We start from the raw sequence: 12119 nt of genomic DNA, 5'->3' as shown, positions 1-12119 counted from the left end.
TTCAATTTATTCATACAAAAAAATACGAAAAATCACGCAGATGTACGTATATCTATATTATATTACTGTATCGAAGGAAAGAGACATACACAAAATTAAGTATTACATTTAAAGAATATAAAAGTAAAAACGTATACTTAATATTAGAAAGTGTTTTATTTCATCTGAATACCTAGCAAATCTTGTTTCTTTTCTTATTTTTTTTTTTACTACTTCATTACATTCGCTTTTATTACAATATTTGAAGTAATACCAGATTGCTTCTTTTTTCTTTCAATAAATACAATTTAAATGTTACCACAAATCCTTCAATTTGTAACTTTGAAATTTTGTAAAGGATAACGTGTGGAATAAAAGAATAAGATACAGAGATAGTACAATAAAGTAAATAAAACATTTATTGTACAATTGCATCATGATCTATACTATACTCTTTATATACAAAATTTAATTGTACACGCAAGTATGTATAACAATAATACCTGTTGGATGACCAACCAGGCCTGACAATATTAAGTCACAAGTCAGTAATAGTTTCAACAGTTATTCATAGACCAAATTCCGGTAGTTGGTCATCCACGCTACTTTCTCTCTCTCTTCGATTTACCATAGACAAAATTATAAAATGACGTGCTAAGAAGAGAAGGGCATTCTTTTCCATCAAGCAGACCCTGTATCATCCTTGACCATAGTCACAGATAAAGTATATGAATAGACATTGCCATAGATGAGATATATAGAGAATTTTGCACATTCTAAACTGGACTGTAGGTTGCATAATTCTGAGCTTGATATCGTTCTGCAAAGATTAATGTTTGGAAAACGATATCAATTACCAGGTCTTACCACAAGGAGGAAACTCGTGGCGAGGACCCTAATTCCATACTTCCTCCATTACATGCAAGTTTTGGTATTCAACTTAATGAATATCCAGTTCTTATTCTACTTGGTCCTGGATTTTGTAAAAATGAAATGCAATGAGACACAAGTCAATACAAAAATATATTTATTGTACATTTGTATCAGGAGTCTGGCCACACTATACTTTCTATCCACGAAATATAATTATACACGCGGGTATACACACCGGGAACATTCCCACCGCAAACTATTCCGAAGCTTGTTACACCGATTAAGTTATACATGCAGTAGTAATCGGGATTGAAGATGCTGAGAGGCCCTCCACTGTCACCCTAAGCACAAAATAAATATTTAATTATTGAACTAAATTACTGTATTAATTATATTTTAATTACTAAGTATTAAATTAATAAATAATATTAATATTGGAACTATCGATTAATGGAAAATGAACACAAGCTGTTGGGAAAAATCATTTAAATCTCTAAAGACACATCTGTGAAATATCTGACAGAAATTATAAATTGATCATTTTGACATTTTGGGAGTCTGAGAGTTAAAAATAACAATGCATAATAACAATATTGGACAATATTTTTATAAATAATATTAAAATTATAATGAAACACATACAAGTAGACAGTTGATGTTTGTGCATTTATGAGAAATTAACATGAATACACATATGGCATAATAGAAATATAATGAAAATAAATATTTCCAATGTACTATCTAGAATCACCAATTGCAATTATTATCATATTGCAATTTTATGTTTTCTTTTAAGAATGCACACAAATATTTAAATTTGCATAAATATTAAACAATATTATAATATATAAATTATAACAATATTATGTTATAATAATAAATAATATACAATATTGCATCGTTACCTGACAAGTATCCTTTCCGTTTTCACCAGCGCAAATTTGCCACTCGTCTACGATCCCACGTGGCAACTTATTGTCATATCCGTAAGATCTATTGCAGGTCGAGTGGGATACCAAGTTAATCGTTACTTTCAACAAATTGTTCGTTGGATCGCCAACTAGAAAACGAACGAAAGATTGAAATTAAAAATCATATGTTATTTTACCACAGCCTTTAATAGTAATAATAATATGACGAAGAATTCATTCATATACTATATATTTATAATCGTAATAAATATTTATTATTATATATTTATAATCGTAATAAAATAACGAAGAATTTAGAATGATTTGCAGAATGATAATTTAAGTAAAAGTAGAAAAAAAAGTAAAGAAAGATCCATCCTTTGTTCATCGTATAGCACTTACGATATTCATCGGCTCCCCATCCGGTCGCAGTTGCTTTACCATCGGTATCAACATCCGGCGAGGAATACGGCAAGCAACTGGGCCTTATGTAGGCGTTAAATTTTACGTCTTTTTCTAATTTGAAAAGCGCGATATCGTGGTACGAGTATCGGATGCTGTACTTAGGGTGCCTTATTCGTTGAACAATTTGAAGATCTTGCGGTCTCGCATCGTCGTCCGTTCTTTTGAGATTCAAATCGCCTAATCGTACCCAATTTGCTTTGCCCCTGCAAAGAATTTCACTCCGAGGTAATTAATTAGACTACGAACTCTTTCTGAACCTAATCTACTTCTTTTTTTCTTTTTGTCCACTGTATGTGTTGTTCAGAACATGCTGTCGATGGTGTGAAAAGGCAACATATCCTTTTCTCTCCTTTATAATAATGAATAATTTCTTTAGATTTGGATAATTTGCACTATCATTTCAAAAATGACGATCGATCGCACGTCCTTGCTTATATCCTTGAAAACAAAAACCGAAGCATGTCACACCGAACATTTGAGATACAAATGAATCAAACATTCTTCATTCACGCTGTGAATCAGCGTGACACAAAACTCTGTGCTTTCTTCGTGATTCGAAATTCTCGATACTCTCGAGATGAGAAAAATGAATAATGAAGGATCGTTTACAACAGAGCTGGCTAACTGGCGGCCCGCGAATCCTTTCCTGATCGCTAGCGCTTCTTCCTCCATTTCTATTTGCTTACAGTTAGTGGAGAAATCAACATATTGAGAGAGTAGGGGCTCATGCGCAGTGAGGAAATTTCAATGTAGTGGGGAGATCGATGCTGTGGAGGGGGTAGCGCTAGAAAAGTGGGGGAAAGGACTCGCGAGCCACCAATTAGCCAACTCTAACTGCGAACGATCCTTTATTATTCATTTATTTTATATTTTTCTCATATTGAGAGTTCTCTAAATTCTTCAACTGAAAGGATTTCGAGGGGTCTCGAGGTTTCGAGTAACCCGTCGCTACAAATAAGAAGAGAAAGCCAATGAGCATTTATATATCATCCGTTGTTCGGATAAACGAGGTAAAGTTCGAGTTCGAGTTCGAGTTCAAAGTTCTTACCATACGATGCTGGAGGCGCAGTGCGCGGCGGATAAAACGAATCTTTCGGAGATTAACGTGCCACCGCATTGCCAGACGACACCGTCCCTGCTGTCATAACCGATCGCAGCCATTTGCGGGAATTCCTTTGGATCGGCATCCGTACCACCGACGATCAGCTTGCGAGTCTTAATCCCGCATAAAGACACGTTCACCAGCAGCTTCCGGTCAGAAGTGGAGCCTATCAGAATTGGAGCCTGTACGAGCGTGAACACGGATTTGGCATACTCCTCGCATTCTGAAAAATGCGACACGAATTTTCGAAAACGGAACTCAAACAAATGAAATTTTACTCCAAGAGAGTTGAGAAATTTTTAGAGAATACCTACTCGCTCTTGCTTTGGCTCCTGTGCGATTAAACGATGGTCGATCATCGATGTTTGGAGAAGTTGTTGTTGTTGTTGTTGTTGTTGTAGTCGTAGTAGTAGTTCTAGTTGTAGGTCTACGTGTGGTTGTAGAAGTACTAAATCTGTTAGTTGGGCAGCATATGATCGGTTCGTAGCCTTTGTATCCACATGAAGATGGAATGATCCCTGCCAGCAAATCTTGATAAACTGACGGACACTTCTTTTCGTCAAGGATTACGCAGATACCGGGTGAGCCATCAATAGTGCATCGATCACCTGAGGATAATTGCGAATTCCGTTAAATGGAAAAAACAAAAAAAAAAACATCCGCTGGCGATGGGAAAATACGAGGAAACTCATTCTTTATTCGTGTATCGTATTTCCTCTTCTTTTTTAAATTCCTGTTGCAATCGTATTTAAAACACAAATTTATACATTCGTGGTCTGAAAGATTTTTCTTTCAGCTCTGACATTCAGAACAGATAATGCAAAATTTTATTTTATCACGTAACAATTTTGAGAAATCACTCCAACTGTCTACAAAATTAGTCAAATTGAAGTAATAATATTGATACATAATTGATATCGATAGTTTATATAAGCATAGTATACAACTAATATCTCAGGTGCAATGTTTTGACATTATGCTTTGACGCTTATGAATTTTGAAACATTTTTGATGTTTTAAAATGTTTAAAAAATTTTTACATTTTTTACTGGTTCAGTGTTTAGATACCACATTGTAAGTGTCATGCATGTAAATAACATACAATGATTGATATGAAAATATTAACATATTTCATAAATATATATAAAAATTAATTTTTACGTATAATCAAATATTCATTACATCAATAAACAATAATACAACAACACAACCATCTTTACTACAATTATATGTTTAAAATCGCTATTCAATATCTAACTAATCTTTTTGCAAAAATTTGACCATAATAAAATCTCAAGAACTTTATATATTACAAACACTGCTTTCATGAAAGTTTTAACTCTGTATGAAGTTTTTACTTTCAAAATTTTATTATTGAATCTTGCATCTTTGAGAGAGTATTAATTTTCAGTATTAATTTTTCTAAATGAAGCTTCAGTTTACCTTCATACTGCGCGTCAATGAATATCGGACAGCAGGAAAGCAACGAGAACAATATTGTAAATCTGGCTGCTGATAATGTCATCTTTCCACGCAATCCTATTTTATTCCTCAATCTTCGAATGAATGCACTTGCTTACAATCGATGACTAGTACGTCTGCTCCCTCGTACGTCACTTTTATATGCCCCTCCATGTTTCTGTTGTCAAAGCTAGTAGTAGGACGAGCTAACGATAACAACTGGAAAGACGACAAACTAGTTGTACACATAAAATTGAGTTTTCCGCATTCGATTCTTTTCATTCTAAAAATAGTTGACCGATAATTTTTTAAATACCTTTAGGTGATATTTTGGTGAATTTCTTGTATGGTTCTCCTTGTTAAAACTATGTCAGAATTAAATAATTATTTAAAAAATACAGACATATCTCATTCAGTAGCGGATCCAACTCTTGCCAAGCTTGAAATTAATAATCATTTGGGACCCATGAGTTAAAGCAAGTAAACATTAGTTTTACAAAACTTTTGTTGCCAAATTTTATATACCTCACGCAGTTGTAATATAAAGAATATAGTAGAAATGTATTTAATGCTAATTGTAAGAATTGTAAATAAGTATTGACTATCGTCTATGCAAATTGTTTTATTGGTTCATCATGCGATAACGATTTATTTATATCGTGTTGACAGAATGATTAAAAAGTTCAATCATTTCTCGAATGCAGTTCTTCTATATTTACTATCACTTTGGAGAAAGTTTTCCTTGTTTTGTAAGTTATAATGGATATAGTTAAAAATATCAGTCTTCGTATACTAACATGCGATTATAATTCCAACAATCATTCCTTTCTCAACCATTTTTAGTGTCACAAGTCACTAGCATCAAGGTAAGTCCTTCACCTTATCGATCTATAGTGACACTGTGTGAATTTCTTTTAAAATATGCACATTAATCAATTAATTCTATGAATGTTGAATCCGTACTAGAGTATTACGCAGAAAAGATTATCTTATAATCAATAATGAAATAATTAGTTTGTTCTGCTAATAAATAAATCAAAAGATACATTATTAATGTGTTTAATGATATATGCTTAAAGAGCTAATAATAATTATATATATACTTAACATATGTATTGCTCCTTTAACAACAAACGTCCAGCATTAACCCAAAGGGTTAATTAGAAGCAATACTCGCTATCTTCTTATAAAAAATTCTCCGTTTTTTTACTTATTTACTAGCTCATTTATTATTTGAACATTAATGATTAAATATCTGACTTTTTCCTGTCAGTCTTTAGAAGACTTTCCTTAAAACTTTCGAAAACTTGAAGATCTGAACATAAGGAGTTTGTCAAGGTTTTATAATTATTTAGAGAAGGCCTGCAGCCTTCGAAAACCAATTTGACCAATTTCACAATACTCTATTACAAATAACTATGATGACTATAAGAAATAATAATTACAATATTATATTTATATAATATTTATACAATATAATATTGATTATGAAAAATACTCAAGAATGATTGTATTGTATAGAAAAAATAAAGAATAATTATTAATATAGAAGTATAAAAGTTTGAGAAACAATCTCTTTTTTTATACGTTTCTAAGAAACAGCGCAGTTAATAGGTCAAAGGGCAAAAGAACTTTCAATCTGGATTCGCTTTTCCTGCATGCATAAATAAGTAGAATTGATGATACTATTGCGATTAAAACTCGTAATATATTAATGACATTTCAAATACTTATTTAATTCGAGTGACAAATTATTATAAATTAATAATCTCTCTTCCTCATTTATTTAATATTATTAATTTGAAAAAAATGGCAATCAATGAATTTTAACAGCAGTAATTATTAACTATGTACATTTGTAATATTGAAGATTAAATATTACATTTATAATTTGAAGATTAAATTTCAAAACAATGTTTACTGCATTTATTTACCGCGAAAGACGAATTCTAAAAATTGATAATATTCTTCCGCGAGTTTCGATCTTGAATTTAAATCTTATTGTATGGAAATTTCGTGCATTCATTAGTACAAGTGATAAAGTTCACCACCGTATCAGACGGAGTCAGTAAGTTAAAAGATTTACATTTTAGATTTCATAAAAATTTTCGTCTCTATCTGATCTTATTGTCACACACAAGTAACTTGCAATTTTACCAGAAATTGTATTTTTAATAAAAAATTTAATTCAAACAAGAATATTGACGTTATAATATCCGTTCACAATGATTCACAATGATCAACTGAATGACTTGCAGTAATTTACATAGAAAAATTTACGTTTTAAACCTGTTTGAATAAAAATTTGTATTTACGTAAGTAAGCATCAGGTTCGAAGAACAACAAGAAAGAGGCAACAATAAATTTCATGTTGTATTTCAATCCAATACGAATCAGTGAAAATCAATTTCTAAAGCCTATCTACAATTTAACTTATATATAGTACCTTCCATCTCGGGAGAGACATTAATTACACTTCTCTTTCAAATGAAACATACATAAGTTAAAATAATAAATTCCATGGTACGCAGCGACTATTAAAATTACTATTTTATTTCTAAACGTATATGTATATATATGTATAGATATATGTATATTCAACATATTTACAACTCAGTACCTGATAACATTACGTACACATAAAGCATCTTAGGCTATACACAATAAAAGATTTAATCGCAATTTATAGTCGTCGTATGAATCATCTTACAAAAACACTGATCAGTGATCGACAATCATAGGAATAATAATATGCGATAAGGATTTACTCTGCAGTTACGAATGTTAAAATTGATAAAATTAAATAAGATAAAAGAGTAGAGGTAATATCCTACCTAAACGAAAAAGGAACAAAGTATAAGTATGATTATTCATTTAAGAATAATCATGTATATATATATATATATACCGATACATTATACGCACGCTACATTTCCTACAGAAAATTTCCTATGCAGAAAGATAACGTTACATGATCTTGCAAAGCCTAAACCAATTTTCATGAAGGAACTTAACGCTAAATCTACTACAACAGGGAGAGGAGCTTCGACGAATGTACCTTCCTTCTTCTTCAATCGGTTAACTCGTCCTCCCCATAAGAAACGAAACAAATATGTATATATGTTTGCACGTCGCATATCTTCAAGGTAAGTTTCATCGAAGCTCAAATCTGTGTACGATACAATACAGTTCCCTACGTACTCGCGTTAAGTTATCAGTCTTACGGCTCTCAAGAGGAAATTGTACATTTTTCTATATATAAAACAGCGTATGTATTATATTTCACATGCATGCGTACCTTAATCATTTTCTTTACGATGTACATACATATATATAACAGGCAATCCTACGTACAAACAGTTCTGTAAACGGCCCCTCAAAAAACGAATAACCGTGTTTGCGACACTTGACACAAACTAAGGTTACACTATAATCTATTCTCGCTAAAACAACCCTGCTTTATACGTATACATTTTCACAATTGATGCATCAAGCACGTCGAATGCATCAAAGTGTTGAAAACAGAGTTTTCTTTACGCAATATTAAGTTTTTACCACGCTTGGAAACATATATAGTAATAAAAGCTTATTTGCGTAATTGAATGACAGTTTTTTCAAATTATTTCACAAAGGCACTCGAAGAGGCACAAAAACACTGGAACCGAACCCGTTTGTATCGAAGTGCTCCGTTAAAAAATTATTACGAGTTTATGGTGTATAACACTGTTCGAATGCCACTATGAAAAATAACAAATTTTCACGAAATATAATATAAAGAAACTGGTTCCAACGTAACAGACACATCCCAGCGACATTCTTCCGAACTCTGCCGGATGAAACGTGAATTAAACACGATGCATTACCCCGGTTCATCGAACTTGCAGTGCTTTATCTCTGCGTTGCTATTTATATACACATGTATGTTTGTATGTATGTAATATGGCGATCGTTCAATAAATATATATACAGAAAACGCGAGAAACTCTAATTTACGCACTTTATGAAGAGTATTGGCAAATATAGTCTACTTAGTTTAATCCCACTTAATATAATCTGCATAAAACTTAATATCTAATTATTTATATATATATATCTAATTATTTATATATATATCTAATTATTTATATATATATATAAATTTATATATTTATTATATAGAAATTTATTTATATATATATTTGTGTATATATGTGTATATCTGTGAAAAAAAATTCGCTTTCTTCAATTCTCCTATATTCAGTCGTTCGAAATATTCTTCCGTAACTTAATTTTTATTAATTGAGAAACGTGTACAATATCTGGAATGAATCAAGTGCGAGATATAGTACGAAGAAGAAAGTTAGGGGAGGGGGCTAATTATTGAGGCGATAAATCACAATGATAGATGGGGGCTACAGTGAGAAACAATAATATACGTACAAGTACATAGACTGCGCTATAGTTTTCCTTTTGCATTACTGAAATTGAACAAAATTAATGAATAATTATAGATTAATGAATAAACAAAAGAGACGAATCTCGTTTACATATATGCAAGACACAAATTGTCAAGAACTGTGAAGAGACGTTTCTTATTACAAAATAGAAAACAGGTGTTCTTGTCTTTCTATTTGCTGGCAGCTCGTTTGTCGAAGATTTCTGTTTACAGAAAATTAAAGAAAAAGAAGAAGGAGAAAGAAACGTATTAAATAAGACGATTTATGACCGATTAGATAGTTAAGTACAAAAAGGAATTATTTTGTCAATGAACACTTTGGGCACAAGTAGATCTGCGAACATACACTTTTGCAATAACACCTTTTTATCCCTTAGTTTCTTTTCTACATTATGAACACAGAAGATCCATAATAGTCATCGTCTCTGGTTGTCCTCGTACGGATTATCAACTGTGTATCTAATGCAAGTATTCTATCTGTTATTAAAGAAAAAAGAGGAACAATTCACGACGGAGTCGTCGACTCTCCAAGAATAATATTGCAATCTCGTTTGCAAAAGTTTCACAAAGATTCGAGACTCTAGCAGGAATTAACAAGCACAAAAGATGCATGTACATCTAAAAAAATCTCACAAAGACAATTCAACAGCGAAAGGCAAGCAGCAAAACTTGAAGAGTCCACGACTCCAGATACATGAAATGACAAAACAAAATGACGTTACGTTACAACGACGTTGTGAAAGTGATGGCACAGACAGTAGAAAAAAAAAGAAACGTGTTCAACAAAGAGCAACAGTAATCATTGTTAAAAATCTAATCCGAGTTACGTCTAATAAAAAAAAAACGTTGATTTGGCGTTCCACCACCGGACGGTATCGTCGTAAGAACGAAGAAGCCATCCAAATCTGCGGAAGGAGAAAGTTGATCTCGATAGCCATTAAAGAGAAAAAAAAAAAAACGAGTGAAAGATGACACCATTGCGTGCAAGCCGAGGTGCAGGTAAAGAGTGCTCTAAACGTCGATAGTCGCCAGTCTGCCGGAAGGATTTCTAATTACACCCGTGTTCTTCTACAAACTCGACGACCTCTCCTCCCTCCTTGCAATTTCACGATCGCAGTTCTCCTCCAATCCTGCTTCAGTCCGTTTCTCTGCAGGAACTGGAGGTGTTTAACTGTGTCATCGTGCCACGCGACGTCCCCTGCAAAGAAAATCTCGTTTCCTGAATATTTGTCTCTCTCTGGGCTGTTGCATTTGGGCATGAAAGTTAAAAATATCGCTAAAAAGAAATCAGTTTTTTTCAAAAAAAGAAAGAAAAATTCTCTTTTCCGGGTCGTACGTAGTGCATGTGTGTTAATCGTCGGCATGCATGCGCATAATCTATTCCTTGTTATGCGATCGTAATAACGATATTTTTATAGTAGTAGTAGTAATAGTAGTGATGATAATAATAATAATAGTGTAGTTCGTTGATTTGTATTTCATGAAAAATAGTAAAGAAGAAAGCGAAAAGAGGTGTAGATCGAATTTCATAGCTGATCGCGAGTGTAAGGTTACACGGGTGCGAAAAGAATTCGTTTCCGAGAGTCGAAACGTTTTCGTATAGTTTTCGTATAGTTTTCTCGATATCGAACAGATAGAACAGGCATGGAATAATATATTTTTAGTACGTTGCTAAAAAAAAAAAAAAAAAACGAATTCTTTCCTCTGTTGTGCTTTATGTATAGTACGTGCAATTGTCTCTGATTCCATGACTCGTGCCTTTGCATCGGTGCCACAGAGCACATAAATATGTATACAAGTATCGTCGAGGAGAACAGAGAATTTTAAATCTACTATCCTTCTTTCTCGAAAGATGAAATTGGCTCGCACATCGAACTGTTCGTGAAAAAAAAAAAAAAGAAAAAAAAATACATGCAACTGCAAGTGTCAACAGCGCTTCCGGTAAGTGTGCATAAAAATAAAAATATATATACACAGCTACGCGAAAACATACAGTACAGGATTAAAATGATACTTTACAAGGAAAGATTCTATACGAGTATATGTATCGACGTACTAATCGTTGAGTAATTTGTCGCGTGACATGTTACGAGAGAGTATTCTATAGGCGTGGTAACTGATACCAATGTGTCGAACGATAACAACCAATACGGGATTATAATACGAACGAAGATTGCGTAACATTGGCCTCTTTTGTACAGTTATTATCATGGATCGTTTCAATGAAAAACAAAAAAAAAAAGAAACAGAGATAAAGAGAGAGTGGTTAGCACCGGTCACAAAGAATTCAGAAAATAAAAATATCAAATCGGAAAACAAGTAACCGATCTTTCTCTTCCTCGTGATTTACATTCTTACGCGTGTTACGATCTACGACGACGATCTATAGAACTGGTTGAACAGTTACGCTCTTTGTTGTTGGCTTTTCCATCTTGAGCGATTATGACTGGAACAAACGTAGAACTTTCACGCAGTCATTTCGCGAGAAAAAAACCAGTATAAATATGTACAAGGAAACTGTTCTCTGATCTCGTTCAAGATGGCGCGCATTCCGCTCGAAAATCGCTGAACAAACGCGCAACCAAATCGAGTTTGATCTTTCTTTCTCGGTTACACTGACCATCCGTCGTATCTCGGCGTTACTTGTTTAAAAAAAAAAAAAAAATCGTCGATTTTAACCCCAACTAAGAGATAAAAAAAAAAAACCCCGCTAAAATAAAGAACATCGACGTTCGACGAGAAAATAAGAGGATTGTACAGAATGAGAGAGAAGATAGAAAGAAAATAAGAAAAGACGAAGCGAAGAAGGAAGACAGATGTGTTGAGAGAATAAGAGGAACGGACGAGACCAGCGAGATTTGGTCAATTCTCGAAACAAAACAAAAAAAAAAAA

At 32.9% G+C, this 12119-nt stretch overlaps 1 protein-coding gene across 2 annotated transcripts; it reads right to left on the bottom strand.

Annotated features, from left to right (window-relative positions):
• Positions 1 to 986: 986 nt before the first annotated feature.
• LOC122533869 (serine protease snake-like) lies at positions 987 to 4937 on the bottom strand. Of its 2 annotated transcripts, XM_043663983.1 has the most exons (7): positions 4774 to 4937; positions 3748 to 3938; positions 3645 to 3714; positions 3277 to 3553; positions 2166 to 2431; positions 1758 to 1912; positions 987 to 1193 (listed from the first exon to the last, which is right to left on the bottom strand). In XM_043663983.1, exons 1-7 carry the CDS (start codon positions 4853 to 4855, stop codon positions 1023 to 1025), a joined length of 1212 nt encoding a protein of 403 aa, XP_043519918.1. In that variant the 5' UTR covers positions 4856 to 4937; the 3' UTR covers positions 987 to 1022. The 2 variants fall into 2 exon arrangements, with proteins under 2 accessions (XP_043519918.1, XP_043519917.1); XM_043663982.1 differs by having other exon boundaries at positions 3645 to 3938.
• Between the last annotated feature and the right edge of the window lie 7182 nt (positions 4938 to 12119).

Source organism: Frieseomelitta varia, unplaced genomic scaffold (assembly GCF_011392965.1).
Source record: "Frieseomelitta varia isolate USP_RPSP 00005682 unplaced genomic scaffold, Fvar_1.2 scaffold_558, whole genome shotgun sequence".
Lineage (NCBI taxonomy): Eukaryota > Metazoa > Arthropoda > Insecta > Hymenoptera > Apidae > Frieseomelitta > Frieseomelitta varia.
Note: the sequence above shows the minus strand (reverse complement) of the source record. Positions and strands in the feature narration are given on the sequence as shown.